The sequence below is a fragment of the Mugil cephalus genome, chromosome 3, assembly GCF_022458985.1.
Source record: "Mugil cephalus isolate CIBA_MC_2020 chromosome 3, CIBA_Mcephalus_1.1, whole genome shotgun sequence".
NCBI classification, from domain to species: domain Eukaryota; kingdom Metazoa; phylum Chordata; class Actinopteri; order Mugiliformes; family Mugilidae; genus Mugil; species Mugil cephalus.
Window position 1 is genome coordinate 7,044,037 of NC_061772.1, and position 26,387 is coordinate 7,070,423.

Genomic DNA, 26,387 nt, shown 5'->3' on the forward strand with positions numbered 1-26,387 from the left:
GAGCATATCGCTATAAGAAGGACCAGTAAATCGTTCTTAATCTAAGATGAGGAGATGATTCAACATAATATTTCACAGCTCAAAGAACTGTGGATATAAATGCATTTTCCTCTGGTGCGTCTGATGTGTTTTGAGTGCAATGCACATTATGATTTGAACAGATTTAGTGTCTAATTTTATACCGATCAGCTACAACTCTAAAACCACTGACATGAGAAGTGAACAACTCAAAAAGCATAAAGAACAACACAAGGAGTTGACCCAGCCTCCAAACTCACTAGATCCCAAACTGATCAAGTATCAAGGATGCACTGGAACAAGCCTGTTCCACTGGTGCCCCTCCACTCAACCCACAGGACCCAAAGACCACCACAGGACACCCTCAGAAGGCCCATGTCCATTCTCTGATGAGTCAAAGCTGTTTTGGAGGCACACCATAGAGACCTACATAATATTAGGAAGGTGGTCATAATGTTATGCCTGATCGGTGTGTAAACACCTGCAATACATCCTGTTGTCTACCATTCACGGATTTTGTTTTCAAGCTTAATTAACTGGTTAGCTGCTAGTTGCTACAATAAATATTGAGACATTTGGGCATAAACAGTGTCTCAAACAGTGATACTATTTTACTGAGCCTGCACAGATTCATCAGAAAACAGAAAACACAGAGAGAGAGAAAGAGTGTGAAGCAGCAGGAATAGTAAGAACATGTCTTTCCATTAAGTTCTATTTATTTCACCTAATCACTCAAAATCAATGCACACCTTCTTAACGCCCATCTCAGGTTTTGCGCTCTGTGCGAGCTGTCAGATGCAGCGGCTCATGTTACATTTCTCTCCCCCTCTCTCATAGACTCGGTTTTTGAATTGAACTACGGATAATCGCATCCAAACGAAAAGCCCATCCTTCCATCAGCAGCTGGACTGTCTCCACTCCACATCTCTCCAAGCCGAGCCTACTCCCTCCTCGCCAGAATAGCCAATGAGTTTCGGCAGAGGAGGAGGGAAAAAAAAAATCAGGCAGTGTGTTATGGCAGCGCATTAAACAAGAGTGTCCAAGAGTAAAGAAGAACGACAGGTAGGAAGTGAGTTTCTCGTTTTTAACTTGAGCACAGGTAACTGTTTTTGGATGAGGGTTTGAAGTGCGGGCGCTGTTGTGCTTTTTTTGTCAGCTGCAGGTTTGTCTTGTTGGAAGTGACTAAGATCAGGAAATGACAGACGACAACTATAAGTACGACGCTTTGTAAATAGGGAAACTAAAGCTAGATCACCGCGTAGCTGTCCTACTGATTTGCAGCGGAGTTCGTTCAATGTGATGTTTTTTTAACGCGCCTTTTAGGAGCGTTTATTGTATCTTCTTTATTAAGTTGCCGGGTTAAATCCGGAGTCTTTCGCTCGTGGGCTTTACTTGAGTTTTCCTTCAAAAGATAACACCGTGTTGTGTTTCATAGCTCATTTTCTGGAGTTAAGTTTCAGATGAACGCTTCTGGGTAACATGTGGTTTCCAGCTGCAAGTGAAAACCTCGGGCGCTGTCCCTGGTACTGAAAGCCAAACACACTTGTCGGTTTGTCTCATATTGTGACACTTTCAGTAAATTGTGCTGAAATACGATCCCCGCCATAATACTTTTTTTTTTCTAAGGCAGTTAAGATGGGTTAACAGTTAAGCAAATTCTCGTTGATCCAGGGCACTTGAGCAGGGCGGATGCTCGCCACATTGGATCTTAAACAAAGCAAAGTGCTTTCTTGGCTTATGTTGTTGTCTGGGTTATAAAATCACTCAGCCATGTGCGTTTTGGATTCCTGATTTCATCAGCTAAGGTTTCACCTATTGTTCATACCTTTAATTCCTCTAAATATATTTGTAATATTATATATTTAGTCCTGGATGCAGAATTAAAACAGTCAATTAAGGCAGTATGTAGAAAATAACTACACCAAGCCAATGATTTAGTATTTTTATTTTTTTTATTTTTTGTGGAGAGCTCTTTAACTTTGAGCGACTCCCTCCTTTTTTTGTAACTGAGAAATTGAGCGTTTATGGAGGTGGCACTCAGTTTGACCATCTATAATGAATCTTTGCAGGAATTTGATCTAGGCTACTAAAAGCAACTTCATGACCTGTCTCTCGTCGCCACCGAGGTGAGATGACATCCCTCACTGAGGGATAAACTCTGACAGGCAGTGATAATAGCTTGGGTTTGGTTAGTCCCCTGGGACTCAACAAGAATCTCTGTGTTTGTGACATCTGTACCAAGTCAGAAGGGCCTGTCTCCTGTGAGCGTGCCACGTCTTCACTGAGATCCCTCAGCCGTCTGCTAGATTTTCCTTCATCCTTCGGAGAAACCAGCAGCCTCCCACCGTACCTCTTCTTTCCCTGAGCCACGATGAATGATGTTCAGGAGGCCACCTCCCCTGCGACCAGCCTCAGCGGTCCAGCTACCTGTGTCTCCAAAGTAGAGCTGCGTGTGTCTTGCAAAGCTCTGTTGGATCGAGACACGCTTAATAAGTCTGACCCCTGCGTCATTCTGATGGTACAGACCAATGGACAGTGGACCGAGGTGAGCCCCCTCTTTTTCTTCCATATGTGCAGTTGTTCTACAAATCAGTCCACCATCTTATTTAATCTCCTCGTCTGAGTCATTACCCACATTATTTAAACATAACCTTGGCTCACAGATGAATAAGAGCAATTCAAATGTAGCAACCTGAGGATGGTCTGAGCAACATGTTTCTCAGTGATTAAATAATAGTTGCTCAGCCCTGTCTCCCTCCCTGTATCACATATCTGGAAAGCCTGAGATTTCACAATTAAACATGGGCGATGTGTGAAATCAGAGATCAGAGTGATATTTCTATCTCACTCCACTTATCCTGAAATCTGTGTAGCCAGTCAGCCAAATGGATTGGTAAACTTTCAGCTGTCTGCGGAAAAGCTACACAACAGCTGTCTGCTTCCCAATTACGAATAAGAAATGGAGTATGTACAGTACACGTTGCAGGTGTCTGTTTCCACAATACAGTGATTTAATAATAGATTGTCTTGTCTTATCTGCCCTGAAGGATTCATATTATGCATGACATGTCTACATGGACAAACAGTAGGTTGGTAATTTGCAGCATGATGACTTGTGTTCCGGGTAAAATTGTTAAGTGTGTTGGTTTAGTCCCAATCTGATTCGGAGTGCAGGCAGCCGGTCTCCCATTTCCCCGTTAATTAAGTCATTTGGTTTGTGAGGGAAAGCCAAAACACAGGTGTCCATTAAGTAGAGGAAAGTGTGACAGGGAATATCTAATTACGTAGATTTTTTCCCCATTCAACTCTTCATCTGACAAAAAGCTCTCCTTTCAGTGAAAGAGGAGATAATAATTAACTGTAGGTCTGCCAGATCTCTGCCACATGGGAACCATTTGTTAAAGATGCTCAATGAAATGTTTGGGCTATACGAATGCGGAACCACGACATTCTATTCTTAGGCAGGGATGATTAAAACCACTTGGCTGACAGAGCTTTGGAGTTTCTTGGTTTTAATTTGAGGTTGTTACATGAGAGGACTGACCTGGGTTCAATGTAGCATGAATTCATAAGTGTCTATTTTTAGCTCCCTCAACAGCAGCAAATTCATATGAAATTGCATTGTCCGATACTCTGTTGTCAGTGCTACAGCATCCATCTATGTGTCTATCTATGTATCTATAGGAACCTACTCACAGGAATACTGAATACAAACATCATATACAGGCGTATGAATATAAAGTTAAAAACACTGTATAAAAAAGATAAATATGGGATAAAGGATAAATATTTTGCACATTACTGTTTACAGGGAAAGGATACAAGGATCTATCTATCATGCATCCATCCATACATACATTACCATTTGTCCAATTATCTGCTGTCAAATCCCTCAGTTCTGGGAGGCACCATTGCTTGTGCAAACTGTTTACTTACGTCAGTGACTGAGTAAGAAGCAGAGCCCACTCACATCACCACCCTGTCTCCCTCTTTCTCCTTTCTGAGCTCAAGCTGCACGGCCTCAGTTGACTTGGAAGTGCTAATTGTTAAACCGCACATACATTGTTCCTTATTTCACCACCTGTTCCCTCCAAGGACAAATGCAGAATCAGGGTGGAGATGACATGACATTTTCTTTTTCCTGGAGTCTTTGTGCTCCTGTGATAATGAGTTGTTTCAAAAACCCGCTCTTTCTCGCTAACCTAAGCAACACTGGCTCGCTGTGATAAACATACATGCTGGACCTACCTGGAAGAACTGACTGAAAAAATGAATCTCGTGTGTCAGTTTTCTCTTTATATCTCTGGCGCCAGGCCAACAACAAACAGGCGTCACAGACTTTGGCGCGATCTATCCTATGTAGCTCTGATTAGATTTCATCAACAAACAGACTCATCAGACTCATCCCAAATCTGTCCATCCAGATGGCACAAAGAGACAAAGAGGAGGCAAGAAAAAACAATAAAGAAGGTAAATGAGGTTGAGGAGGCCAAGCCCTTGTTGGTACTTCCAATCCCAGTATTCTTATTATCATTATTGTTGTTGTTGTTGTTGTTAAACAGAGAACCAGATTAGTTTATCTGACAAAGACTGATTATCTCTAACCTCAAGCAATTAAATTTTACTTCAAGATAATGAAATAAAATTATACTGACCAAACAAAAAAACAAAAAACAGCCTTCATTCCGAACTCACAAGGTATAGTAGAAAGGATTAATGAATTAACACATGCAGTCTAGGCTAAAAACCACAAATCAAATGCTTGTGTGCAGAGGTTTTAGGCAGACGTCCTTTCTCATAATGTAAAACCAGCAAAATGGGATCAAAAGCCACAGAAATACAATAAACAAGGTTTTACAGTGCAATTACAGGAAGCTTACAGGGAATAGAGTAAATGCAGATGCTTCCACACAGGTGGGAGGCCTTTTGTTGTTTTGATTGCTTAGAGGGAGGGCTCAGTCCAAATGAATACAAATTTATTCTGACTCATCACCATTCCCACAATGAAACATTTCTGTCCCACTGTGTGTGTTTTGTTTTTTGTTTTTTTGGTTTTTTTTTTGTTTTTTTTCCAGGAAGGTAACGCCTCCGTGTGACGTGTCACTGAAAAATAATATCAGTCATGTTTGTCAAATTCCACAGTCAGTGTGTGGCCATAAACTCTGATATACGGGGGGAAATATGACTACAAATGGGGAATTTTGGCTACTATAATGTTGGGAAATAAGGACTTCAGTAATGTATGCCCTTTGCATCCTTATTAACGACGATATCTACCGTTTTAACCACATGATAAACACAACCTGTCAATTACATTACACACATATTGCTGCAGAAAGGAGTAAAGTTTACCTTTAGCAAATTATGTTCACAGTTTACCACGTATAAACAGCATGTATTCTATTTGGGACAGATTCATAAAAATCTGAAATAGGTCGAGAAGGGATAAAGTAACTATTTCAAGTTAAAGCCACCAACTTGTTCCTTTTTCTTTTCTTTCACAGGCATCGGGCTCCAAATAAAACATTCCCTTAAAAATATATTTTTAATACAGGAGCTCTCCCAAGAATTTGACGTATTAGACAGCACATTCCACAAGCCTCAAAACACAAAATGAGGAAATACCTTTTGGATAGCCTATAATTGAACACTTGGATAATAAAGGTGTTTACTTGTGGAAAAGCAACATCTGCTCAGATGTTTGTTTTTCAATGTGTGACTCATCTCTGGAGTGACAGTGTGACTGTACTTCTTATTTGGGTTGTTGTTGAAATGATGGATAGTCCAGCTCAGCCCTTTATTAGATCTACACCTCACATTATCTTTCCCAGGGCCACAAATGAGAGTCAAGAGAGCACTAAAGTCGTCATGACACTATGTCTGCAACTGGTCCACTTACAATGAAGGCATCATTTTGAGGATATCAGAGTGTACGTTGTTTCTCTTTTGTGGCAAAGCAAGCAAGCATCACACATTGAACATCTCCATGCATTATACATCAAGCTCAATACACCATGCATTGAAAAGTCAGTTTGTCTGCTGTATATATTTATGAACATCCGCAGACTAAAAATATTATGTTTAATGATGATTTGCGCTCATGACGAACTGGGCAGCATGGAAATGTTTCGTGGAGCTGTGTGAGAGCTAAATCCATCACCCCGAGCAGATGGGGTCTCAGAGAGCTCAGCTTTTCCTTGTCAGGCAGTCAAAGACAAGCACGGATGTTTTCTCAACGCTGAGATTAAATGTCAGAGCCTTCCAATCATCTCTCGCATCATCCTCTTGACGGAATGCAATAACATTTGCCCTCCTATCTACACTGGTGTTCCTCAAAATAAGTAGGAAGACAAATATGCGGATAAAGATACAGCATGTTAAATTGTACCATTTTGTCAAAGAATGGCTTAATTACCCTGCAGCCAGTTTTTGCTTCAATTACACTATATTATTTATTGCGATGAGGAATACCAGAATGTGAAAATCTAATTTGGTGTGCTGCTTCTCAGCTGGACAGGACAGAAGTCATCAAGAGCAACTTGCACCCAGTCTTTGGAAAGGTTTTCTCCCTGGATTATTACTTTGAGGAGGTTCAGAAGCTGCGATTCGAGGTCTACGACATCCATGGCACTCACAGCATTGGGACCCGTGACGATGACTTCCTTGGAGGGGTGGAGTGCACTCTCGGCCAGGTAGACATGTGCTGCTATAACAGTGGGTTCCAAAGTATGATAATGTAATATCACCAATGACCACTTGATGACATTTATTAGTTTATTATCTGTCTTTAAAGCCGACTACTTTAGGATGAATTAAAAAAAAAAATTGACTCTTCACAATTATCTGATTCAGTGCATCATGTATTTCTGCATAGGGTGGCACTGGGATAAATATTGTACGATGAATTGAAATGTTTACAATTTACTATAGCACTTAATATACAATAAATGCAATCACATAATTCACAATTCAAATGACATCACTCACTTAGGTTTAAAACAGTAAAATGCTAGTCCCTCACTGAAATCAGGCATGCAAGTGACTGGTTCTTCTGTATTTCATAAGAATATCTTGATTGCTCCTTTACTCCTAAAAAAAAAAAAGAAAAGAAAAGAAAAAAGAAAACGAACAGGCTGTTAACTGTTAGGGCAAGCCAAGCCATTCAGAAAAAAAAAACTTACCATGAGAATCTATGAGGACAGATTTGCAGCCATATGAACATTATCCAAGGCCCAGACCAGCATTACTCTGTGGAAAATAGCTTTGCAGTGATTGGACTTCATTCAGGGCCACAGGGACAGTCTGCAACAGTGACAGTCACTGACGGGTAGCAACACTGCGACTCAATATGCAAGAAAAAGTCAATTTTGTTCTCTGTTTAGCAGAGCAACACCTGATCGCACCAATGGACAGTACGGCCGAATGGATTTATGTTTTCTACCATAAACACTGTGATCTCTGTGATCTGGGTGTAAAAGAACCAAAACATGCAGATGCATATCTCTGTGTCTGTGATGTTGATGGTAAACATAACACATGCCACATATTTGCTGCTTAGATCAAGTGATTGATACTTATCATTGGGGTTGATAACTCAGATCTTGGTGTACCGCTGAGGACTGAAGGTCAACATCATCTTTATCTCACTCTTTGCAGATTGTGGCTCAAAAGAAGATGGTGAAGCCTTTGTTGCTGAAGTACGGGAAATATGCCGGCAAATCCACCATCACAGTAGGTTACCGAGTTACTTTGTGCTTGTGACCTTACTGCTCGGGTGAATTAAATTGTCTGGATTGCTGGACATCAAGAAAGTGGAAGAGCTGAGCGAAATAATGGAGGGTAAATCGATGGGTAGTAGCATTAAGCACAGCAGTTCATACTCGGGCACCATAATGTATCTGAACATTTTCTCTGTATTGCTTTTCCAGACCAATTTGATTGGGACCAGCTTATCTCCAGTAAACCCTTGAAAAAAAATAATAAGATGAGATTGAAGACACTATAAGGTGGTGTCTATTTTTAGTGGCAGCTATAAACATGCTAACACACACAAGACACATAAGAAATGATGCATCTGTAAGAAATCCTGTGTCAGATACAAGAGAGAAAAACTGATGGTTGGTTTATTAATCGCCATCATAAAGTTAACAACCCAGTGCCAGTGGTGGTGAAAATGGGACGAGCTCAATTACTGGTCTGTCGGGTAACCACTGTATCTTGTTTGGAAATTCACAAGAGAACCCCCTCTACTAATGAATTTATGGCAGACAAGATGCTGCAATGCCTGTTCTTGTCTACGATATTGGATTGCTTCATGCGTTACAGAAATAATGCTTCCATGTATTTGTCCAATCCTCTGCATACCTTGTGTCAATGAACTTATAAAGTTCTGCCTGAAAAAATTCAGCCCCCTCTCTCTCACAATGAGCAAGAAATTGTTCCTCATCTATTCTCCTCACTCCCCGCTTACAGAAATGACCTTAAAGTCAGACTCATCAATTTTAAAATCCTGACAGTTTAAACTCTTGCCAAGGTTTGACTTTATTTAAGATGGAGCCAAGGGCAAAGACCAAATATTGATAATTCAGTGTACCAGCATAATGTTGATCTATTACCCAGTGTGTTGTGGCTGCCCACACATGACATCATGGCACAGACATCTATATTTTATTCCATTTCCATTTTTAACTGCACTTGTAATATTGTGTATTTTGACTGTGCGTGTGTTTGACTGTCTCACAAACCATTAAAAGGATATATAAAGTTTTTCTTTTTGTGAAACCAAGATTACAGGGCCCAGAAGAGGGCTTTTGGTAATTATTAGGTAAGTTCAAAGTCTGAGCATGTGGATACATTTCCAGACACAATTGAGACAATTTACAGAATTTAAACAAAGTTAGTTATGCTGTGGTCTACAAATTATCAGGGCAAACAGCTCAGGCTAGGAGACTGCTCATTGGATTTGAGGTAACTAGTGGTTATAGAAGCAGCTTTGGGACCTACCATACTTGTTGTATGGGTTAAATGCAGAGAACACATTCCTGGCAAATAAAGGTGACTGAATTGGAACTCAGCTCATTTGATGCATGCAAAAATAACTATTAGCCACGTACTCATGGATGTACAGCCAACTCACTGATTTCTATATTGAAAAAGTGACGCTTCTGAAGTTCTCAGTCTTATTATACGATTTTGAGAGAACTTGTACAATTGACATTATACATCAATAAGTCGAGGTCATACAAAATCTAAAATATACGTATGCATCACTCACTAGTTTTCAAATTGAACCGAGATGTGCCTCTAAGAAGAAGCATAAAAAGAAGCTGTTGGAATATTGTTGGACGGCATCAGTCTTAAAGTTATAGGGAACAGCTTACATACAAATGGACGTCTGTTCCACAAACTAATCAGGGTGAGGTAAATGGCGAATCCAGTGTTAAACCTGTTGTCTGTGGTGACATTGCTGTGCTGGTGCACCAGTGGTGACAGCTTTTATGTCATAACGCAGTCATTGTTTATCAGAGCTTAAGAGGGAAGTAACTATAGCTACAGAGATGGAGTACGCCATAGAAACTTGAAGTATGGCGAACACGGAAAGAAGAAAGGGACTTTAAAATGTTGGGATGTGTCAGTCAAATGCATCAGCTGTGATTGTGTAATTACGCTCACTGCCACAGGGGGGAGACAAAAATTCTGCAAAACACTACATGTCTGCCTCACAATAAGGATGGTGTGCCTCAATACCAATTTAGGGTTCTCTGTTGGCAATGATTTGCCAAGCTCACCACCTTCAAAAAAGTGAAGGATTATGGGAATGCAGTCAACACAGAGGCTTGGAAATATGCTTGTCGCCACTGAGTGATGATGCTATGCTTGGGTCAAGTGCTGATTGGTTGAACGATTGGTTGGAGCTATGGCTGCTAGTTCCTGGAATTTATAACAGACAGTAGACAGTTCCTGACAGTTTGATACAGAGGAGAAGAAAGCAAACTTCTCTGTCCTGGTACAGAGGAAGCAATAGAACAGATACACAAGTAGAAAGAACAGCAGCCATTCAAAGAACCAACTTCGACGCAATTTAGAAGATGCACTGCTATACTGTATGCGATAACTTCCACATCCATAAAAAGTTAAATCCACAAGTTGATATAATAACCTCTGATGGTGGGGTTCTCCTGTTTCTAGCTATTGAGTCTCTTCACTCTCTTATCAAGGTATCAAGTCAAGTCAACTTTATTGTCAATTCTGACATAAAGTATACCGGTACTGACGATAATCGTGGTATAAAAAAATACATTTGCGATATCGTTTTGAAAAATGCGCATATGACAATATCATGTAAGTCTTTACTGTCCAATTTGGAGTTAGGCCCGCTTCTTGCCCACTGTATAATTTTTATTTCCTACTGTCAGCGTTCAGAATCCGCGCTCTCTTTCATTTAATACTATTTATTGGTGCACTTCCACTCCTGACCAAAGAATATCGTTGTGATACATTGATAGTATGGTGGCGCTGTTGAGCTCCTGCCAGCTCAAACCCTGTGAAGTGAAGAAGACCAGCAGCGAATGTGAGGATGCAGATGGAGCGTGTTAGACGGTGGCGCACAAACAAACGAAAAGTCAAAAAAGTTCAATTCCATTGCGGTGTATATCGTAGGTTGAAGTCTATTTAATTAACGCTCCTTGTTTTGTCACTTTGTTTATCGCACTAGTAAGTACAGTACTGATTTCACTGCGGACATGTTTTGTGTTACTTTGCCCATTGCACCAAAGGCCTTTGTATTTGTATAAGATATAGGCCTAGTAATGATCCATGTCTGTCTTCAAATATTTCAATTCAATACAGCTTCAGTTATTACTTTTTTTAATTTAAAGAAACCAGACAGATGTTAAGTATTTTTTTTTTAACGTAAATGTGAAGCACAATAACCAGTCATTAATTTTTCAAAATTAATTTGTGATAATGTTTGTTTTGCGCATGCATGCTGCATATGGCCTTATTTCACTTAATGTATTGTAAAATTAACATTTTGGCCCACAACCAAACCCTAACCCTGATTCATTTTTGGCCCTGCACTGGGAAGAATTTGGGCACCCTTGGTGTAAATGAATCAGTGCCTATTGAATCTTTTTTTCCCCTGTTTTCTTCTGTTCTACTGTCATTTCGAGTGTAATTCATCTCCCAAAAGGGGGAAAACAACATTAAGTTAAAGATGCATTTCCCGGATTTTGCTGTTATTATTTACATTTTTTGTTGATATTGTGATAATATCGTTATTGTCCATGATAATCGTGAAGTGAAAATCTGATATTGTGGCAGCTCTAGTGTACACCAATCAGACAAAACATTAAAAGCACTGACAGGAGACGTGAATAACATTTACCATTGTGTGACAGTTCGGTGTTTAGCAACTAGCCAGTTTAATGCTGGCAAACAATGTCCACCTTCAGAAGTTTTATCTGACCTTTGTTCCTCAAAACATAAGTGTTATTTTGTGAGCTGTAAGGTTGTAATATTATTAATGGCACTCCCAACATCAAAATATTACTGACAAATCCTATTTCCTTTCAGGTGCATGCTGAGGAAATTTCTGGCAACAACGGATATGTAGAGCTCTCCTTCTGTGCCAAGAAGCTTGACGATAAGGTGAGGACAACACACATTTTAATGGGAATCCCAACACAGTTGTTTTATTAGATGTGTTTCAATAACACTAGACTACTAAAACGGTCATTGTAATATGACACCCCTAGCCACAGAAAACACCCTCAATGCATCACTGGCACTGACATTATTCAGTTGTAAGGGATCATTTTTTCAGTTTTCAAGTCGATACAGAGATCATTATAACAGAGAGAGGAAAATGTGGTAATAACTCCATCATTGTTCATGGAAAGACACGTGGAATGTGTCTTATTATTTGTTTAATTCTCATGCTTTTACTTAACTGCTGGATACCACTGACCTTAGCTGCTCCTCGTCTCTTTGCTGAAAGCATATTTCAATCAAAAAGACAGCGGGAGCTTACATCCAGTTGCAGTTCCGACGATATGAAGTCACACCAGGCTCTCAGGAACAGGCCTTAGGATGCTCCACTGTCAGGTCATCCTTGATTCCCAGCAGCATTGGGAGAAAAATAATTAATTTACTACAACATGTGCATTTATTTTTGAAATCACAGTTTGAATTTCACAGCTGGTCTGTCAGTAAATTGAACCCAACTCTGACACGAGGGCAATAATCGAATAAACAAACCAGAAAAAAAAAAAATGTTTTGAGGTCTACCTTCTGCTTGTAATACTTGTTTGATATATTTAGTTTGCTGCTTGAAGTGTTCTTGTTTCTTGTTCTTGTTGAAGGCCAGGAGAATTCAACCACCAGTTTTGTTTCAACTGAACTGATTGCGCCTGAGATTTCTGCAGATTCACATAAATCTCTGATTACATTACCTGTGAAGCAGTGGAGCATGATCATGTGCCTCAGTGACTCAAAAGTCTTCACATGTTCCCTCTGAACAAAGACTACAGCACCTTTATTGATGCAGCACTTTCTTTGCATGAAAAGCCACTAAATTTACTAGCGTAAACACAGGAAGAGAATGGAAAGTGAGGGGATTCAACTACCATAACTCCAGAGTTATTATCATATATTATTATTTTTTTTAAATTATACACAGTACATATTCTTAACATTGCTGGTTCAATAGCTACATTCAAATACGTGAGATCAGGACTACATGCAGTTCCTCCTAACTACAAAACCCATTCATACTTTACGTTTCCCCACAAGTGACTGAAATGATTTAAAAGGCACCAATTTTTCTAGCTCAGAAACAAAAGAAATGGTGTCATTATGAGCCATGTTTGTGAACACATGGAAGCCCAGTATTCATTAACATGAATTCACAACAGCCTGCCTTGCCCACCCACAAAAATTTTGCAGTGGAAGATGATCTATGCCTTGGCAAAGACCTGCTGAGCCAATCAGATCGTTTGTGTGGGCTTTATGCAATGATGGACAGAAGAGTAACAACCATGTAATCATGGACATCATCTGAGCACTGTGGAATTGAATTTATTTACGACTAAATGGCTCTGGTTGCAGGACTATCTAATTGCATTCAGATATATGCCACTGAATGAAGTCCAGATTCTAAGTTACAGGCACATATTCTCATAATAACTGAATCTGGCAGGGAATGGCCAATCTTCACCTGCCATTTCCACACCTAAACAAAATAATTGCCATAAAACCAAACCAACCAGATTTACGATTCCAAAACACTCAGGTTTGTTCATGTAAACTAAGTATTATATACTGAGACAGAACAACCTCTGAGCTTCTTGCACATAGCAGTGGGCTATTTCTGTCAAACTAAGAAATTAGATTTTATGATTGATTGGCTGTTTTGTTAATTTGCACACATACTTTTTTTAACAATGCAAATTAGCTGTGACAGAACACTTGTATGCCTCAGTTTATATAACAAGAACAACAGATGATGACTGAAGGAGCAAGCTTTTTCTAACTGGCAGCTTGTCACACAGATCACCTCGACCCACTGCAAATATTGAAAGGGCAGAGGGTTGATGTCGTTAGATGATACGATAGATTGCAGTAACTGCTAATGATTAACATTACTCTTATTGTTGAGATCAAATTTTGGAGATTCAATTTTGACATGTGTGTTTCATCAGTCCGTGGTGCTGACGCCACTGGCTCCTGGTTGCCACGGCAACAAAGAGCGGATGCTACGGCTCTTTTTTTTTTTGTCCTCCTGTCCCTCAGGAGATGTATCTGGCTAATGTGGCGGGAAATGCATCTTTAACTGTCTAATTCGGTGTACACACAACACATTCACCCAGCCAGCCGCCACTGTCACGCACACAGACAAATGCACGGTAATTGTTTATTTCCTTGAAGAATCAATTGACCTAAATAATCAGTTTTGCCTATGCTCTCAGAAGACGCCTGTACTCGAGACTCAGAGGATGATTTAAGATTACCACAAATAACCTTAAGTGGTATAAAACATCTCACATGTTATCAGTTAAGTGGTTAAATGCCCATAATGTAAATTACCATAACTGTCATTGACTTAATTTGAATTTGTGATGTTAATAAAAGGTTGTTTTTTTTCAGTGCATTTTGGACATGGAAAGTGCAAAAGAAAATTTAAATTCTCTGTTAGACTTTACATATTGTATGAATGCACCAATGGCATTTCAAAACTGCTTAGAAGGCTGTATGAAAGGAAATGGAATAAGCCTATTTGCTTAAGAAAAAGGTCAGTGATTGAGAAAAAAAAAAGAAGAAGTAATAACCAAGAAATGGCAGGTAGAAGACTACAAAATGTTCTCAAATTTAGCACTGACGATCTCTCACCCAAAAGTGCCACCATGCTGTGTGGTGAATGCTGTACCTGTGTCTCTGTGACCTTTAATCACAAGACAATTGTCTCTCCTCTTGTAATCAGCAATGATCAATCAGTGTCAAGAGCCATTTGAACAAACTCAGTTTCCTCTCATATGAATCATCTGAACAACCCCTAGATCCTGAAATAATGCTGATGTGAGTCCATCATGCCAACATGGTGGGATATTGCCAGTCACAGTTCACAAAAATGTGCTGTAAGGCAAATTAAATAAAAAATTCAGTGCTAAACCTGATGTTTTATGTAATCTGACATAATGTTAGCAAAAAAAATTAAAAATTAATTAGACGTATTTTCTACGTACCACTTGTTTCAGGGAACTCTTACATCTGTAGATATTGGCTTATTATCTTTGGGTTCTTTATTTCTGCAGGATCTCTTCAGCAAGTCAGACCCCTTTTTGGAAATATATCGAATCAATGACGATCAAACCGAACAGCTTGTGCACAGAACTGAGGTAATGTCACCACATTCCCTCTCCATTTTCACCTGCTAATGTTAATGTAGCACTCTGCTCCCTGTGTAATGTTTTCCCACTCCAACAGGTGATCAAAAACAACCTGAATCCAGTGTGGGAGCCCTTCAAAGTGTCTCTCATATCTCTGTGCAGCTGTGACGAAGATCGAAAGCTTAAGGTAGGAGACGAATGTAAATCCACAGCTGTAAAAAAAAAGAAAAAAAAGAGACGAAGGAGTCAGTGACTCAAAAACTGCATGACCAGTTTGATTCAGCCTGAATCAGAAAACAGAACAGAACAATGAAAATCTATCCCTTTGATCTATATGTGGACCTGGAATCAAATATGTACTGAATGTTTTAAAGATAAATGTATAAATAATATATATACATATATGTATGATGGAGTGAAATTAGTAAACAGTGTTGTGTGTGTGTGTGTGTGCCACAGTGCCTAGTGTGGGATTATGACTCCAGGGGGAAGCACGACTTCATCGGCGAGTTCTATGCCACTTTCAGAGAAATGCAGAAAATTTCCAGTGGAAATAAGGTCAGTGAATGGAGAGGCTGAGCAGAGCGGAGCAGAGAGACAGCCGTGTAACTGTTTCATCCATTTCCAATATGCCGCTCATTTTGCTGTGCTGAAATACATCACAGATGAAACAAATGTTGTGGAGCCTTTATATCATCAAAATGCCCTAAGCTGTTTCTTCTGTTCTTTGTCTTTAACTTGCTTTGTTGAAGGTGTCGTGGGATTGTGTGAATCCAAAGTACAAACAGAAGAAGAGAAACTATAAAAATTCGGGAGTTGTCATTCTCTCTGACCTTAAGGTAGGAATCTTCTGCAGAAAGAGAAAGGAGTTGAATCAGCCAGGTGTAAAAAGCTTTTGTTGTGTGCAACAGTTATTTCACATTTCAAGAACCATGTGAATAGAAATAATCTCCATTATTTTCTCTTACCGTTTATTTTAAAAAGAATGTGTTTACACCAAGGAGATTTGTAGCTTCAGTAGCTTTGATGCAATACAGATATTTTTTTTATTTTTTTCACAGTCAACAGATTTGCTGAGTTCATTCTGTTTTGATAACCAGGCGCATACACTGCTGAATATTTGCTTTCTCACCCGAACATCACTTCTATATTTTTTTTTTCTTGCAGCTCCACAGAGTTTACTCCTTCTTAGATTACATCATGGGAGGATGCCAAATTCACTTTACGGTAAAATGAGCAGTCGCTTCACTGTCATTGAACTCGGCTGCACTGGCCTGCTGTCTTTTAGCTGGTCCATAAATATTAGATAGTTTCTTCATTTCCTTATTGTGAAACATAACAGTATTTAAAGATATTTGAATCTCCTGTGTGTTTTTGTCTGTGAGTACAGTTAGTTGTCTTGTTACAGTCAGCTCCTTGGAATAAATTCAAAACTTCCTCAACTCGTACCCTTCGGTTGGTCCTCTGCAGAGCTCAGTCTCACTCTCTGGCTGGATTACAGAAGCAATGAATATTAATCATGAGGACTGCGATGGTAGAAGCAGTTGATGAAATAGCTAACTGCTTAGATCTACAGTGTATAAGAGCTGTAGATGCTGACTATGTGGGTGTAAAATATACAAGTTCTTTCCTTTGATCACATAATGTATGCTGCCGTTAGGCATATTTAAGGCGCTTTCACTCATACGGGTATATAACATTATAAACAAACAAGTGGAAGTCTTTCCAGGAAGTTAAGTATCAATAGAAAAAATCTAATGTTTCTAATGCACACTTTGTAATTTCTTTTTTCTTTTTTTTTTACCAGGTTGCCATTGACTTCACAGCCTCCAATGGAGACCCCAGGAACAGCTGCTCATTGCACTACATCAACCCTTACCAGCCCAACGAGTACCTGAAGGCTCTGATAGCAGTAGGGGAAATCTGTCAAGACTATGATAGGTTCGTCAATTTTTTGTTCCTCAGAAAAGTGTCTTTGGTGCCAATAGGAGTTTTTGACTTTGTCCCCTGTTGTGAAGTAGGGCTGCAGAGTGCTCCTTGTGTGCCATTTTAGTGGAATGGCTCACACTGAACTGAACCACTCCACCTGAACCCCCGCAAAATGTCTGTGATAGAAATTGTGAAACGGATAGGGAGATAAACCGGCAGGTTATTAGATTTCTGTTCTCCACTTTGTTATAAAGCTAACAGAACCACACTGTTGAGCTCTTTCTTTCACACGTGTGTTTCTTCACTGAAAAGTGCTTTGCATTTGGAAGTGTTGCTAATAGTTGGGTTACGTAGGCAATTATATGAGGTCTTATTTATTTATTGTTCACATCCTGTCGTGATTCTTCAAATCACTTTTAATCTGTTGAACTTCTTGTTAAGTAATGGAAACTGTTTGTACTTGGGGGAATTAGAGCAAGCATATTCAGCCTAGCTGACATTATTTATGCATGAGACTAATCTGGGGCTGAAGATGGAACTTGGTCAAGGACACCGACACAATATTCTGGAGGCACTTCTTTATGTATTTATGGCCTTTTTCACCAGATATTTTAAGTATCCATTTATTTTCATCCTTTCCTCATCTTCCTGCCACATATTTTGGCCTTTATAGCTGCGGGCATTAAAATTTTGTGCAGACATTAGTTACGGACAGCTTCATTACCGACATGTCCAAGAGATTTATTTCTAACACATTCCAGCGTTAGATATGGATAGATAGACAGATAGATATGGAAATCAATGACTCTATGAATGTCACACATCTCTCTCACATACTGACGTTTCATTAACCAGGTACAAAATTTAATGTAATACATTTATCTTTTGACTGTGATTACAAGTACTGTCAACTAAATTATTTAGCCCAGTCCATTGGCTACAATGGGCCAAAATAATACAGCTCAATACAATGTTATTATTGTCACGTATAGATGGACAACCCCACAGTTATATCACCCAGGACTTGTGAAAAGGGGATTTGAAGCTCAGTGTGGTAGCTTTTGCTGTGGCCTTCTTGGCAGTACCTGTCTAATCAAACGACTCTAAATCAAAAATAAAGAGGTAAAGAGGTGGAGTGTGAATGGAGCTGAGGCAGAACACATCTGTCACTTAAAGTGGCCACACTCGAAAGTATGCAGGTTTGTAAGCCATGACATGGTATGATCGGTATGATGGTATGATTTAAAAAAAAATACTGATGTAACCAGTCATGAATGGAGGAATTCGTAGAGGCCAAAATAGTGTTTTGTATCAGGTTGTAAACGTGTTTATTTCTGCTGTAGAGTTAGACATTTTGACACGGAGGTCTATTCCATTCAGTTGCTTTTGTAGCCTGTCTCAAGTGACCATTTGGGCATAATTTTTGATGTATTACTTGAAAATGAAACCAACACAGAAGTATGCCTGTCCTATTTTATTATTAAGAAAGTCATTAATTTTCAAATGCAGGTTTATTTTCATATTGTCAAAAAAAAAAGGGTCACCACCTGGATTTAACTAAGGAAACAGATACAAGCCTCTTATAAGATAATTACTGCATGGGCTATGTTTAATAGTGAAAGGAAGGGCATTTCAGTGTGAAGGGTGAACAGCTGTGTAGCCTTAAGAAAACCACTAATCAGTGAGGCTAACCGGAAAAAAGCTTCAGTTTGAGCATAAAGATTGGACTCTGGAACAATGGGAGAAGGTCATGTGGTCTGATGAGTGTAGATTTATCCTGTTCCAGAGTGATGGGGCATCAGGGTAAGAAGAGAGGCACATGAAGTGATGCACCCATCATGACTAGTATCTACTGTACCAGCATGTAGAGACAGGGCTATGATCTGGGTTTGCTGCAGTTGCTCCAATCTAGATTCAGCAACATTATGCCAAAAGAATGAGGTCAGCTGAATAAATTGAATGAATAATTCTTCCATCAGTGGGTTTTTTTCTTCCTTGATGACACGGACATATTCCAAGATGACAATGCCAGGATTCACAGGGCTCAAATCAGTTCAGGGACCATGAGTCCAGACCTTAATCCCACTGAGAATCTTTGTCATGTGCTGGAGAAGGCTTTGTACAGTGGTCAGACTCTCCCATCATCAGTACAAGATCTTGGTGAAAAACGAATGCAACACTGCCTGTCATTAATCTTATGACATTTCAGAAGCTTATCGAAACAATGCCACAGCGAATGCTGCTGTAATTAAAGCTGAAGGCAGTCAACACTTATGGATGAGGATATTTTCCCTTTCAATCCGTTCTAAAGAAATCTGGTGGAATTTAATGAATTTTACCTATGTACTAAAAATCAAGTGATACTACAGTAAGGGGAAGTAGCTTTTTCTAAAAAATATGTGTTTTTTTTTCTGGTAGTAGGACTGTTGGCATGCCTGCATAGGCTCTCTCCTGTGGATAACTCAATGATACAGTTTCTTGTTTGCATCTGTTGGAGCCACCAGCCCCCTTCTTAGCTTGCATAGGCTCATTACCCTGAACTACAGACGAGCACATGCAGAGATAGGGACACCAGGATAGCAGGCACTTCAAAAAGAAGTGGGAGGCATTATGGCTGCAGAAAAAAACAGCATGGTGTCGAATCAGATGTAAAGACAGAGGAGGTGCAGCATGGAGCTGATTATATTTTCATGTGAGAAGTCTTGTTTCTGTATATGTAAATAGTTGCTGATGGGGTTTTGGCTTGAACGTAAAACTACTGATTGTGTAACTGAGATTTATGCAAAAATCATACAAAACGCACAATGTATTCCAGATAGGTTCTTGCTAATTGATGAAAAGGTATTTTTTAATATCATCTGTTTCGAAGAAAGACCCTCTCATCTGCCGAAAGTAAGCCAGATGAGGATTAACACTCTGACTCCTGATTTTTGCAGATCCTCCTATTGAATATCAGGGGAGTACTGTCTGGCTAATTATAGCATCCAAGAGATAGAACTGGAGACACTGAAAAACCGCCTTAAAATTAGCAGCTCATCTTTGTGGCTTCATGATTTTCCGTCTACATATGCACAACAGCACCATAGGTGGACAGAAGCCTCTGGACGAAACAGTGACTGTAAGTGTAGGCAGCCCTTCCCTGTTAAGTCGGAATTGTTATTGAGGTGTAAAATGTGGGCAAGTAAACCTTTTAGCCTTTAGTGAATATAGGTGATGTGGGATTTTAGAGTCCTTGCAGAGGAGTGCATTATGGAGTTGGAGCTTTTGTCTGTGTGGGTAGAGGCTCACTTACCTTGCTGAAAGCGCTATTACACCAGGCATATCTCCCCATGGCTCCTCATATGTGCTGACAAAGTGAGAAAGCGAGGACCACCATGCACTTGGCAGCAAAATTCATATGATGAAAATGACTTCTCAGTAGTCTTCTCTTTTCTCTCTTGTCTGGGCTGGTGTTATGTCACATCTCATATAACACTGAGATGAGGATCACTGAGACATTTGGAATTTTCATTATGGAAAAATTTTCATTAACACTCCAAGAGCAAATTCGTTCAAGTATTAAAAGCGTCTGTGTAACGAAATCACAAGTTCTTTATATTTGCCTTGTTAACAATAACAGGAAGGCAGGGTAAAATTGGTTAGGCTTGAATAACTCCCTCCCCATTAAATATTTTTAATAAAAGTCTGTATGCACACTGGCAAAGTCTGTGAAACCAATAAAATATCCAAACATTCTGTTTTTTTTTCTATTATAGTGCATTGATAAAACATGCCTCAGTGTGTTTGAAAGGTCACAGCAGTGGGAGGAAGGCTTGTATTCAGTGGATGAGAGCTATTTCTATGATAATGGATAAAACGCTGATAAAATGGATAAAACCAACTGAAAACATCTGAATGCTGAAGGTGAGTTCTTCATGCAGTTGTATCAGTTTCCAAATCTACTGAGCAAAAAAATATCTATTCATTTCAGTGTGAATACTCTTATGGCAAGCTATTCATATCCGGACACTGTACACATAACACATTAGCCAGAGCATGTGGGGAGGTTGCATTAAAGAGACAAAACACTGGACTCATCCATATGTCTAGCATTTTCTTTTTTTGTATCTCCTCTTTTTTGTTGTTGCTTGGAACAGAGAATAATTGTGGTAACCAAGCTTAAAATGCCCCATGCACTATGTTGAGTGATGTAATGAGCTCCAGTTCTTCAGAAACCACCAGCTGAGCTTCATTATCCCTTTTCATCATCAGTGTTCTTGAAGAGCAGCAATGATAACTAAAATAATCCTATTTGTTTCAGCGCTATGTGATGCAGGAGCTACTGGTTGCTCAGTGTAAACATTACCTCTCTGCCAGGGTTTATGTAAGTCTACACCCATGACAGTAATCAAACACTTCTGATAGCTCTGAAAAGCTGCCTCAAAGCAACACTGTCCACTGTGAGTGAACAAACAGCTCTCTAATCAACACTTGTCAACACTTTGTGACACTGAAGATTTTGCTGTGTACTCCTTGAAGCTCCCGCACCGTGTGCAGAGTAAATGAATTATAGACATCAAATGTTTGCGCTCTTAACTATGGTTATTTTGAGGTGGAAATTTTATTTGTGATTTCACTGAGCTGGAGAATTTGGGGTTGCTTTGTCCATCATGAAGGCATGAAATAAAGTAAACATTCTGATGTATTCAGAAGCAGCTATTACAGAAAGGCTGTTCTGCAAATGGCAACTGTACTGCAGAAATCATCTTGTTTGAAGTCTGGTATAAAACCTGTTTTGATATGTCTATTAGATTTGTTTAATTGAACTGCAATGTGATAAAATTCGATATAAATAATTGTTTAAACGACACGATGGCTTTAAGTTATGCATATTTAAGGGCATGCTTTAAATGAGTGGATGCTAACTAGCCATTAGCCTCGATCTCAGCAGGCCACCTCAGCTCCACCCAAGGTCTGCCTTTTTGCCCTTTTTTGCCCATTTGGTTTAGTCAGGCACTGGTTATATGGCTATGACCAATGCCAACACACTGGGGTTCAAAACGTCTCTGTAGGAACGCGGGGTTCATCCATCCTTATACATGTTTATGCTCTATACAGTCAATGGTTTGTTTATAAAAAGTATCTTTTAACTGTATGTTGTTGAAGGGGTAATCTAGGAGTTAAACCAAAAAAAGTAATCATTTATGTCTTATGTAGGATTTACAATGAGTTAAGTTTTAGTTTATTTCAATGCTCTTGCTTCACAGCAATGCATACATACACCTGTCCTAGACTAAGTTCCATCCTTGTGTTTCATTATGGGATTATTTAAGGGTGCTGTGTGAAGGTTATTTTAATGAATTAAGAATTCACATAAAATAGCAGAATAGTAGTTTCGATACAGTGCATGATCTGGCCAATAAGGAGATGTTTCAGACACATCATTGGTCTTGTTATTTATACAAGACAGCGGACCCCGGCTCACAGTAAAATCTGCCCATCCACACGGTACAATGAAAAATGGCGAGATTAAAGACTGTGAGAAGCTCTTTGAACAGGTGCAAATGCTGGCGGCAGGGACTGCGGGACACATTTCAAACTGTAACTCAAGCTTTTAACAGGTCATGAAATGTAAACAGGCAGGGGATTTGCCCGAGGAAACCGTAACAGATGGATAAGCCATCAATATTTTTTCAGATTTCTGTCAAAAGCTACCCCAACATGAAATCGTAATATAATCTAGTAATACTATAGGGCTGATTCATTTGCTTATCATTTCAGTGACAAACGATTCTCAGCTTTGGGGTTTGGTGCCAGAATCCCTCCAAATTATGAGGTGAGTATTACTGTTATTTTTTATACATCAACTTAAACCTCTCGCTTTATTATTCCTTTCGCGACACTGACCTTCCCTTCACATGGACAATGCACACTGTATATTCATGTGCTCTTATCAAAGCCTAGTATTTTCCTGCCTCCCTGGCTCCCAGGGACTGTATCTTCAGTTAGATTTCCATGACCTATTTTATGACATCATTTGTCATTTTGTCAAAATCTCACATTTAAAACTAATTACTGGGTATATTTTTATTCATAAGCCCCTTGTCTTGAAATATCAACTTGTCTTGAGAAAATATCATGTTCAGATGAAATAAAAGCCCCAGAGTGTTGATGCTCGATTTACATAAGAATTCACGAGTGTGTGAGCATTTGTTTAAGCAAATTGGACTTTAAGAAACGAAAGCCTTCAGTGATTCTGAATAGCGCCCTGGGGAGATGTCTGACACATGAAGAGAGAATCCATGTGAGCGTACGTGTGAGCGTACGTGTGCGCGCACACACGAACAGTTCAAATAATATACTTGCAAACTGAAATGGCCTGTGTAATGTGCTGCCTGTCACTGTGAAACACCAATAATTATCATTTCAATCATGTTAAGATTTGCAGCTCAGTAAATACAAACTATCAATTTCCAAATTTGCCATGGCAGTGATTGCCTGGCAGGAGTGAAATTTATTTTACTGTTGGTACACTGTTGTTGGCGCTGCAGGTGAATCCTAATTATGTCATTAGACTAATCATGGACTGCATCTATGAACTTGTGGGCTACAGGCTCCATTACATGAGGTGGACAAGTCTGACTGACCTAGACTCAACTGACTACTGTATCCTTAATGATGCATTATGTATATTAACTGAGAATCTGGGCAGTCAAGGATGCATCACACAGTGAGTTGTGGGAATTGACAGGAACCCTCTTTTTTATTTCTTTTTTTATTCATATATTTCAAAGCCCCTTGTCGCTACGCTTCTAAATATGCATAACTAATCACAGTATGCACTGATCAAGGCTAGCAAAACAGCTACCACTTTGGTTAAAGCTGATGCATCAGTTGATGTTGATGGCCAGAAGTAATAGATACTAATCATCATGATGATTTAAACTAATTGTAAACTGTTAGTGTATTTATGCAAATCGTACAGTAACTATACTGTATAATATTAAATGTTTGGCTGTTGTGCAGCAGCAGGAAAAGCACAAGTGAAACTAATGAAATTACCAAAGCTTGAAGATGCTTCATTCCATTATGCGCCTGCACAACTGGAACATTTTCTGTAAGTGGAAGACAGACATTAATAATGTCATTAGTTACACCTGTGTGTTTCCTGCTGTGTCATGTCAGCAGGTCTGCTGTAAAACATGCCTGTTAAATGAGGTACAAAACTAGATTGCTTCTTTTGCAGTAAAATACCTGATGGAAAATCTCTGGCCACCCATATATTGGACCTCCATATATTTCATTTCTGTACAGTTTTCCATATCTACCCATACTGACACTGCAGTTAAGCTGTTAATCATGTTAAAGACACAAATGGCTTTGAAAAAGTGTAGCCAGCTGGAGAGGAGTCAGTTGTCAGTGGTCTGGCAGACAGTTGGAGCTTGTGGAAAGAAACTGTTTCATGTGAGAAGAGGAATCAAGAAGGGGGTTTTATTTTTGGCCAATTAAATAGTTTTGAGATAAACAAAATCTATCTGACGTTTGGATGGCAAGATTAAACCAGATAGCGGATAACAGAGGTTGTAATTCTTTTCCAGAAAGCAGTTATTAAACATAGAGCACACTGAGCATATGGTCAGTACTATATAGTGTGATGAACAGATTCAGGTCAGAGTCAGGATATTAATACAACCAGTATACACTAACCAGTATGTCACATAATTAGGTCTCACTGTGAAATACCTTGAAGAGAGTGGAATTACTTTTATTCAGTGCTTGAAATTTAATTTTTAATATATTTGGTTTAATTACATGTAAGCTATCTGTTCATGATTGAACGTTTTTCCCTTAGTATTTCAGTGTGACACAGTATGTGCATATAATTTCCATGCCTAATGGAAAACTACTGGTAATTAATTTCATCCAAATATATATATATATATATATATATATATATATATATATATATATATATATATATTATAATTATCTTTGGCACTCTTTTCTGGAATATATATATATATATTCCAGAAAAGAGTGCCAAAGATAATTAGTAAAATGGTTAATACATATATTTTCTATTACATGGTCATTGGAAAGTGTCTACCTTGTTTCTGGTGTTCATTACATACATGAACATGTTTGCATGTCAGTGTATTGTTTATGGTTGTTGATTGTTGCAAACACAATTGTAGTTTGCAATCCCAGAAGAAAAAAAAGTCAGTGTCTTCATATATAGATTACAAACCTATTTCTTGTACAATATGGAAATGATAAAATAAAAGTTAAATAAGAAGAGGTCAAATCAAAGAGATCAAATAGGTGAAAAATTACCATTTACTGAAGAAACATGAATATGAACGTCCGAGGTAATATTTTGGTGGTTAGATATACCCAGACGGTATAATAGACCTGGTGATAGAACTACCTGCAGATAGAGACCTGATTTTAGACACAGGTGGCTGTGGAGAAGAAGAAGAAGTTGGCAGGTGGCTGTAGTAGATCTCTGATGAAGACTTCTAAGATGAGCATAGAGATGTGGAGGAGCAGGGTGGTGCATTGGACGGTCTGTGGATGGAGTGAAAGAATGAAAGTGACTTTAAATCACAGAAAAGAGGGAATGATTGACTGGGAGATACAGGCAAACAATTCATTGGTTGGAAATAGTGATGTAGTGCTTGAGGACGGACTGATTTTGACAGTGTGGGAAAATGGAACATAACAAATTGTGAGGGATCAGATCTCCCTTATTAAACTTTTGCCAGAACTTCATGATAATGACTATGCAAAAAAAAAAAAGCCTTTTAATTTATTTGTATAGCTTTCTTCACATAAATACACAGGTTTTCACAACTGTATCTGTCTCCATTCACAGGTGTCCCATGACTTTGCCATTAATTTCAACCCAGAAGATGATGAATGTGAAGGTGAGGAGTGGCTTTGCACCAGTTTCTAAGAGTGTATCTCTGCACTGATGATACTAGATTATCTGTATTCTGACAACACAGTAGATAACACTGCAGTATCAACAAATCCCCCAGTACAACAGGTAATCAATTAGTCCCCCAATTCGTAACTGAATATATAACATCCAGTACTAGTTAAATCTGTTTGTTATCTTTCTGTGTGCATCATCCACTAGTTTTATGCTATCAAGTGTCAGTCACAGGCTACATTTACAAAGGATGTGAATATCATCATTAGGCTTCTAATTTGCACACGTTTTCAAACACACACCAGTTTTGATGCAAGCCTTTAGGTGTTACGGACGTGTGCCCCAATCCCAGTGAGGCCTGACTACTTCCGCCGAAGCTCTCTTCCATTTATCACATCAGCACAGAATTTTATTGAATGTTATTGCTTGAATTCCCATATGACTGTTTAGACTGAGGCATCATTACCAAAACACTTTGCTACTCTTGTCCGCTGTCTAACCATGATAATGTTTTAAGTCTAATTGAGTTTATGGGTTTCATAGGTGATTGGTTGTTTAATGAATCAACTGAAATCTAAACCTTCTTCTTTAAGCTGATTTTTTTTTTTAACTGTGTGAAACAGGAAATGTACTCATGAAAG

The 26,387-nt window shown here is 39.0% G+C and overlaps 1 protein-coding gene across 8 annotated transcripts in view; it reads left to right on the forward strand.

The window, feature by feature from the left end:
• The first annotated feature begins 905 nt into the window (after positions 1 to 905).
• Positions 906 to 26,387, forward strand: part of cpne7 (copine VII) — a 30,786-nt gene continuing 5,304 nt past the window's right edge. Inside the window, exons 1-14 of one of the 8 annotated variants that reach the window (XM_047581456.1) lie at positions 906 to 1,087; positions 2,088 to 2,144; positions 2,261 to 2,563; positions 6,528 to 6,710; positions 7,675 to 7,749; positions 11,593 to 11,667; positions 14,829 to 14,912; positions 15,001 to 15,090; positions 15,363 to 15,461; positions 15,656 to 15,742; positions 16,071 to 16,130; positions 16,711 to 16,844; positions 22,593 to 22,647; positions 25,687 to 25,738. In XM_047581456.1, coding sequence (XP_047437412.1) covers positions 2,390 to 2,563; positions 6,528 to 6,710; positions 7,675 to 7,749; positions 11,593 to 11,667; positions 14,829 to 14,912; positions 15,001 to 15,090; positions 15,363 to 15,461; positions 15,656 to 15,742; positions 16,071 to 16,130; positions 16,711 to 16,844; positions 22,593 to 22,647; positions 25,687 to 25,738 — 1,168 coding nt within the window. In that variant the 5' untranslated portion in view covers positions 906 to 1,087; positions 2,088 to 2,144; positions 2,261 to 2,389. The remainder of the gene's footprint in view (positions 1,088 to 2,087; positions 2,145 to 2,260; positions 2,564 to 6,527; positions 6,711 to 7,674; positions 7,750 to 11,592; positions 11,668 to 14,828; positions 14,913 to 15,000; positions 15,091 to 15,362; positions 15,462 to 15,655; positions 15,743 to 16,070; positions 16,131 to 16,710; positions 16,845 to 22,592; positions 22,648 to 25,686; positions 25,739 to 26,387) is intronic. The other 7 variants (XM_047581455.1, XM_047581454.1, XM_047581453.1 and 4 more) reach the window with 7 other exon arrangements.